General features: G+C 46.4%; 1 protein-coding gene across 1 annotated transcript in view; it reads left to right on the forward strand.

The window, feature by feature from the left end:
• Positions 1 to 8,057, forward strand: part of ERG (ERG, ETS transcription factor) — a 189,187-nt gene that overhangs the window by 4,186 nt on the left and 176,944 nt on the right. The window contains exon 2 of the mRNA XM_012811949.2: positions 3,288 to 3,375. Within this exon, the coding sequence (XP_012667403.1) occupies positions 3,337 to 3,375 (39 nt within the window). The 5' untranslated portion in view covers positions 3,288 to 3,336. The remainder of the gene's footprint in view (positions 1 to 3,287; positions 3,376 to 8,057) is intronic.

Here is an 8,057-nt window from a genome sequence, read left to right on the forward strand (position 1 = left end):
TTCCTGCACCAGCTCTGCAGACATCCATGTCTTCTCCTGGCCTTTTTGGGCCTCCCTGGTGTCCAGATGCTGGCTTTCCTTCCAGCCCTCTGTACCAGTTGGTACTTCACGCAGTTCTAGCTCAGCCAACTCGGATCAAGTTTGTTTCCAGTTAGCAAGAAACTGGCATTTTGAAAACAAAAGCAAAGAAGGGAAAAGAGAATTCTGTTGGACATCAAGGCTTTTTATTTTTAAGATACCCAATAAGAAAATGATGCTGGATCGTGACATGCGAACCCAGAAGCATACAACATATTGCAAGGGACAGGTATTGTAAGAGTTTTTAGACAACATAGACTCAAGTTCTACAAGGGCTCAGAGGCAGGTAGAATGGAAAATAAGAAGGGTCCTACAGTGACGTAAAACCATCACATCATTCACTGATTACTAAATATTTGAGAAATGATCATTAGAAACACAAAAGTAGATCAGAAGAGCTCCTTAAGAGATCCATACAGTGCTGTCCAGATGGTAAAACACCACCACCACTGAGACCCCTGCACCCAAATGACTGCAGGGGAGCCGAGGGTATTGTGGACTGTGGTGACGGCAGCGGGTCACATGTGCAGCCTCAAAATGAGGACTTGGCAGAAATTCTAGTTCTTTAGCAAGAGGCACTGCAAAGTCACATGATGAGAAGGTGGCTACAGAGAGGAGGGGAGGACTGGGACCCCCACTGTGCTGTTCCATAGTGTAACAGGAAGACGTGAGCTAGTTACTGTCCATCCTCTCCATGTTTCTAGCACTCTTAACTGGGTGTTTTAATTACCTAGATCCATAATAAACACCCCCAAACCTGGTAGCTCAAAACAACAGCCGTCAATTATTTGGCGTGATTGTGTGGCTGACTGTGCTCAGGTGGGCAGCTCTGCTCCCCTGGTGTCAGCAGGGGCCAAGGTCATCTGAGAAATAGCCTCCTGGTATGTCCAGGACAGCTCCCTCACCAGCCTGGAGTTGGAGTTGGCCATTGCCTGGGCACCTCAGTCCTCTGCCATGTTGCTATGCTGCTGAGGGTGTGGATTTTGGGTTCTAAAAGGCAGGAAGGGGAAGGGGGTACGGGCTCTGGGTTCTGGGCTACAGGCTCTGCCATGTTCTCCAGGCCCCAGGCAGCAATAGGTTAGCTCAGGTGTGAGGGGAGTAGGGCCAGCCTCAGGCCCCAGTGTGAGCAGCAGTGTGAGCAGCAGGAAGGGAGGAATCCTGTGGGGCGAGCTGGCCTGGAGAGACTGGCCAAACTTGGGGAGGCAACAGTGTGTGCGGCAGGGTGGGGGCATGCAGTGGGAGCCGCCCTGTGTCAGGAAGGCTCAAGGGTGCTCCCCCTGCTAGGTCGAAAGACCCCAGGAGCAGAGCGGTGTTCCCCAAGCACCTCCTGCCCTCCTGAGGAGACCAGCTTGTTGGGAGGGGACAAGGTGGGGATTCCCGTGTGCCCAGTGACTCAGCCAGGCCCTGTCTTCCTTGCATCTGTCTTCCCAGGAGAACACCTAGAGCATGGGTCACCTTCACAGCTGCCCAGTTCAATTTCAAGACAGTGCTTCATTCCCTTTGCGTTTTTTGCAACTATTATCCCCCAAAGGGACTTGCTTTCAGCCTAGGGAAAAAAATTACATATTTTCCAAGACTGAAGAATTTGGCTATAGTAAAAAATAATGCCGAAGTTTCCAAATAGGTCACCTTCTTGGCCAGCCAGCCTCCCCTTGATTTGGGAGGACTCCAGGGAGCCCTTTGGGCACAAACTTGGGACATGCAGGCAGAGAGGTGCACACTCCCTAGAGGGGGCTGGAAGGGGCGTGTCTGCAATACAAGTGGGTCAGAAAGGGCGGCATACAAATGCCGTTAGGACCCCTGCGAGGGCTTTGGCTTATCCCTGGAATGTGTGCTGCACAGCAAGTTTGGAAGGCAGCTTTTGTATCTCCAGTTCTGTAATCATACTGTTTATTTTTTATTTCGAGGTTTATTACTGTTAAGAGCCATAGGCCAGATTTATAAAAAGGAAAACATATAAAAAACGATTGACAAAAACAAATGATATCACCTAAAACATAAATCAGAGAAGGTATTTTTAGTGACAGCAAAGAACTGATGGGTTGACTGAGATTTACAGAGCCTGGGAAGAGGGACCCCCGGGCAGGAGAAGTCACCCTAGAATCCAGCTGTGGCCAGAACCATGGCCCAGCACCAAGGAGGGGGCAGGTGTCACTGGTAGGAAAGGAAGGGGAAGAAATACCCCAGCCTTTCTGTCCTCTCACCCCCTGGTGTCCAGACAGGACCACAACAAGCAAGCCTGACAGGCGGCCAGAAGGCAAAAGAGCCCTGCGGAGGCCATCTGCAGAGGTCAGCCCTGGGGGCAGGGACATGACAGGGAGGGTGGAGAGAGAGGTTCTGCGGAGGTGAGGCGGAGGGAGTACATCAGTGGTGGCTAGAATGTTCTGCTTTGTAATCTGAATAAGAGAATGTATTAGTGAAGTATTCATTTCTGGAAGATCCCTAGAGTATGGGCCCCTTTAAACTTAGGTCATTTGAGATACGTTTAAAATGTCTCTTTTGGAGGCTGATACTCATTGACAATGATAAATCCAGATTTCTGGTGGGCCTTGGAGTCAGGCTGATCTGATTTGAATCCTGGTTCAGTTGCTTATTAACCAGGTGATCCTGGACAAATCAATAACGTCCTTAAGTCTTGATGTCCTCATCTGGACAATAGGATTGATATTCTCAGAGTCAAGGTCAAAACTAAATGAGAAAATGCATCTGGAGCCCTCAGCCCCCGCACTTAGTATGTAGAATTTAAGTACTCAGTGAACAGTAGCTGTGCTGTTTGAGAACTTAATGACAAAGCTTAAGAAGATGTGTAGATGGATGGCATTAGTTTTGATGGAAACTTAAAAGTTTTTTGTCCACACAGTAGCAAACGTGTCTTGTTTCAGTTTCATCTCTTCCTTTAAGGGCTCGTGCTTGCTGCCCATGTAATGATATGTCCCAGGTCAGCTGGACACAAGGGCTGGGCTGGTTCCTCTGGGTGTGTCAAACTGGATTCTCTTGGGGCAAAAAGGAAGTGATTTTCCACTGGAAGAGAAGTGAGTTTTTGAGCCTCCTCATGTACCACACATACCTGAAGGACGCTTTTGGGCAAACGTTTAAACATAAAGCTGTGATTCTTTTACCACTGGTGTGTTGTGTTCAGGCCTACCGGAAAGTAAAACGCAGGAGTGTAGTTGTTGACTGTTGTTTGTGTTGCCCCTTTTGTCTTCCAGCTGTCTCAGGTTCCAAATGGCTGGTAAATGAGCTGGGTGACTAAAGGACATGATTCAGACTGTCCCAGACCCAGCAGCTCATGTCAAGGTAAGCACCACCCTGTCCGGGAAGCCGACTCTGGCTTCCTCTGTGGCCGGACTTGCCTGCAAGGCCATTCACACGTCAGTTAATGCAGGGGTCGGCAGTGAAGGCAGGGGACCCAGTCCAGCCACCACCTGCTTCTCTATGGCCCAGGAGCTAAGAAAATGGATTTCACATTTTTAAATGAGTTAAAAAACAAACTCAAAAGAAGGATATTTTATAACACATGTAAATTATGTGAAATTCAAATCTTGGTGTCCATGTAGAGAAAGCTGCATTGGAGTGCAGCCAGGCTCACTCGTTTACACGTCCTCCCTGGCTGCTCTCACTCTGATGGCAGAGCTGAGTAGCTGCGACAAAGAACATATGGCCTCAAGCCGAAAATATTTACTCCCTGCACTTTGCAGAAAGGGTTTGCTGACCTCTGAGTTAATCTGTCAAATCATACCCAGATTCTGTAACTTCTGTTTGAATTCCATCTCGTTTACACTCACCTGGGGTGACCTAGGAGGAGACAGGAGGGTAAATGGTGGGCTTTTCAGGGTTCCCACATCGTTGTACCTGGGCTGGCCAACACTCAGCAGCTTGTCACCTCACACCTGGCCCATCGGCTTTCTGACCCGAATTTCCTGCGGCCCTGGAGGTGAGAGAGTGAGGAAGTGAGACTTGTGCCAGCTCAGGTCCCAGAGAGGAATCTCGCCCATTTATTTCAAAATCGTTCTACATATCCATGCGGGTTTATAGTCATAGGGAGGAAATGAAGCGATGGTTTTAATATGCCTGACACGAGTGGAGGCTATGGAAAGACTGGAGCTTGAGCTCCCTGATCCAAATAGACTGTCTGCGCCTGCACTGTGTGGTCCAGCTGTGTCTGTGCTGGCCACAGTGGCCCATTGACTACACAGCCAGTTCTCCACTTTCCCTGTCTGTAAATCCGTTTTCCTTAGGTGGCGTGGTTTGTTTTATTACTATCATTTATATTCTTTGACGAACAATATTTATTGAAAGTGGAAAGTGGCTTATAATTGGAAGGAGGGTTTATGGCATTGAACATTTAGCTTTCTTTTTGGAACTGAAATATAAAATGCCCTCCAGAATCCCACATGTACTAGACACACACACATTTGACAGCCGCATGATGGAGATGTGACGGGCTGTGTACAAGACTCACTCACGCATATCTGATTTCTTTGGATATGGAAATTAGAAGTAATAATAGCTTAAATACCATTCTTTGAGCTTTCTAGATGTTCCTGGAGTTTTAGAAATCAGGGTAACTTAGGGTATTGATGAGTCTAAATTTTGCCCAGGGACACAGAGGCACAGATCCTTGGGGGACACTGATTTGATTTCTATGTGACGTGTTTTATTGGAGTATAACAATTATTTTTACCAAAATGCAAGTGGGAAATCTCTTGTGGATATGATATAGTTTTTTTCAGAAATATTTAGACGTGTGTGGTTAGTGAGTCTATGCTATACTAGAAGGTGAGGGAAAGACATTTTTCTTTCTGATGTCTGTTGACCGTGAAGCTGCAGGAGGGGAATAAAAGCTCACTAGGACGATGATACGAGAAAGTGTTTTATGGTTCAGAATATGATGGTCAACAACAGACAGTCATTTTCCTGGCCCTTTCCCCCCACACCAACCAGAAGGAAAAGATGAAGTCAGCAAGAAATTATTGAAGATTTAAAAAAGTTAATTCATGAAGCCCAAACAGTCTTACAAAAACCTGAGGAATATTGGTCTTTGGGAATGTTTTCTGATAGAAGTGTTCTGTATTTGATCTCAGGAATGGACCATGTTTTAAGCTCTGGTTTATCTTATTATCTTCACACTGGTTGATGTAAATATAAAGTGAAGGATAATTTTGAGAAGTGGTAATTCTGAGAGATTTAAAAATAAATTTCAACTCAAATTGCTTCTGTGTGTTTGGAAAGATGACCTGGCAGTATTGCGTTTCAGTGACTAATAGTTGATGTTGGCTGTAAGGCAGAGACAATTATATTAAAGATGTTTATTTTCCTTATAAGCCTATCAATATTCCACATACTGGAATTTGAATAATTATTCCTGGATTTCTTTCTTTCTTTTTTTCTTTTTTGTATATATGAAGTTGGGGTTCTTGACAACGGTGTTGGAAAAATAAATTCTCTTCCACTGCTTCCTTAAAATGCCTGAGTTGGGAATTTATGGAGTAAATTTTATACGCTGAGACATTTCTGGCTTTGGGCCGAGGAGTGTAGCTATCATTTCTGGGAAAGGAAGCTCTTCTGAATGGCACACGGATGGTCCCACTTGATGTGTTAATGTAAATAGTGGGAGATTTTGTCTTTGGCTCCTGGCTGCTAAAATGTTTTTGTCATCTGAAGAGGACTTGAGTGCTCCACAGAAGAGGCTTAATGTGGCAGGTGTGTGCGCGGGTGATGCCCTCAAGACTGGTGTGTCTTCCCGTTTGTGTCAGAGGCGTCCCTGGAGGGGAGGAATGTTCCTTTCATTCTGAAGAAACCCCTTCTACATAATTTATGACAGTTCTTTCTGCCAAAACAAATGGCTTTTACCCTTTTATACGTTTAAGGAGCTGGAAATAATGACAAGAAGGAGAGATGGTTAATAACTGCGGAACATAAAGTATTCTTGATTTAAATGTACAAGAATTATGGCAATTCATTTACAAATGCAATGAGCAGAATGTTTATTTTAGCTTGTTCTCTGTTGGAGATAATAGTAACAATCATTAAGCACATTTGATTTGTCGTTTTTGGGAGACCCTTCCGTATACTTTCTTGTAACAGAAATTATAATAACTTAGCTCACAGACTTGCTCCTACACGTGCTCTGTGAAGGGGAAGAGCCGTCACAGCCAGCCAAGGATCCTGTCTGCTGTCCCCAGCAGGGAAAAAAGACCAGCAAATCCACTTTCTTAGGATCCTGTAGATAGTTTTGTTATTCTAATTCTGATAAAGGATTTTGCAGTTTGTATGACTGTATTTCCTAGTAAGAGATCTCTTTGTAATATATATTCCTACTTACAAACATACCCCCTTTGCTGTTCACTGACTGCCCGTATAGAATAACAACACCTTGGAGCTGGTAGAGTCAGGACTGGACTGACAGGGGATTTTCTGAAAGCTTGTTCTGCTGTGTAGCTCACTGCTGGTATAACCAGACATGCCAGTCACCAAAACATTAGCGTCATGCTATGCCAAAGAACATGGGCTGTGACATCAGGCGACGTGATTCCAGTCCGGCCCATCATTCACCAACTCCATGATTTTGTACAATTTCTTCAGTCTCTCTGTGCCTGGGTCTCCTTTTATATGAGGGGGAAGCACCTATTGTGTGGGGCTTGTGGGAGGATTCAGCGAGTCAGTACATTTTGACCTCACTGAGTTCCATTTATCATGAGCCCACACCGTGGTCTGTAAACAGAGGGTAAAATATGCATCTCAGAGATACACATTTTTTTTGTGGTGAGGTTTTGCCACAGCTGATCTCGAACTCCTGGGCTCAAGCCATCCTCCTGCCTCTGCCTCCCCAGCAGCTGGGACTGGAGGCACAAGCCACTGAGCCTAGCTTGCTGCTGCTGCTTCAAATTTCATAAATGGAGTACATATCCTGTTTTGGTAAGTGTAATATTTACAGTAACAAACATAAAATACTGGAAAAGAAAGGGAAGCTTTAGTTGGCTGAATGACATGAAGGCATTTTGGGGAAGAAAGTGCTTTCTTTGCTCTGTAGAGATCACTTGTCCCCGATGCTGGTGTGGCGGCTAGAGGTGGGAGCCAGCTGTGGGAGGGTGATGTCCTGGCAGCAGATGCTGTAAGGGGCTGTGTCTGCACAGAACTGAGCCAGAGGCTCCGAGGCTGCTTCAGCCTCTCCCTGTCTAGAGAGTCCTCCTGCTGTGGGGTTGTGCGTGCTTCTGCCATGCCCTCTGCAACCGGAGCACGATTTGGAGACTGTTTCTGACTCAGAGTCACTCATTCCATCAGCAAACATTTATCAAAGCCTTCCACATACCCACAGGAGGTGAGGGATGGCAGTGGAGAGTGGGGGACCAGAGAGGCACAGCCTCTGCCATCCAGGGCACAGGTCACCTGTTCACAAATGCCTGGGACACTGAGGCCACTGAGGGTGCTGGGGGGTCTTGGGGGGCCACCTGTAGTCTGCACATTGCTCTGCTCCCCTTGGCTCACACGCCCCACTGTGGCCCCCTCACAGCACCTGTGTTGCTGTTCTGCCTGTAGACAGGTGGCAGGGCGTCATCCTGGGATGACATCTTGTGGCTTGGACCCGGTGAGGCACACAGGTGATTTCTGAGCATTCTCTGTGGGGGTCGTGGCCCCCAGGTGGGGTGGGTATCACTGTACGACGGTGGCTATCACTGCCTGGAGTTCAACCCTCTATTGACACCTGCTATCTTCTGCTCCTTGAAGGACGTCCAGACTCAATTCTGATGTCTCTAGCTGTTTTCTGGATTCTGCTCCCTAAAACTTTGTGTGAGGGTCGGTCACAGTCAGTGGACTGCCGGGTTTGCAAGACCTTTGCTCAGGTTTCCAGTTGTTGTCACTTGTGGGGAAGGACTAACACTGCCTCTTATTCCAGATTTATTTATAATTATGATCCCCCGTTGTTCCATTTTTCTCTAGCTTTACACTTTTGCTTATTTTATTTTATTTTAATTATT

The sequence above is a fragment of the Otolemur garnettii genome, unplaced genomic scaffold (assembly GCF_000181295.1).
Source record: "Otolemur garnettii isolate 467f Iridium unplaced genomic scaffold, OtoGar3 scaffold00180, whole genome shotgun sequence".
Classification (NCBI taxonomy): domain Eukaryota; kingdom Metazoa; phylum Chordata; class Mammalia; order Primates; family Galagidae; genus Otolemur; species Otolemur garnettii.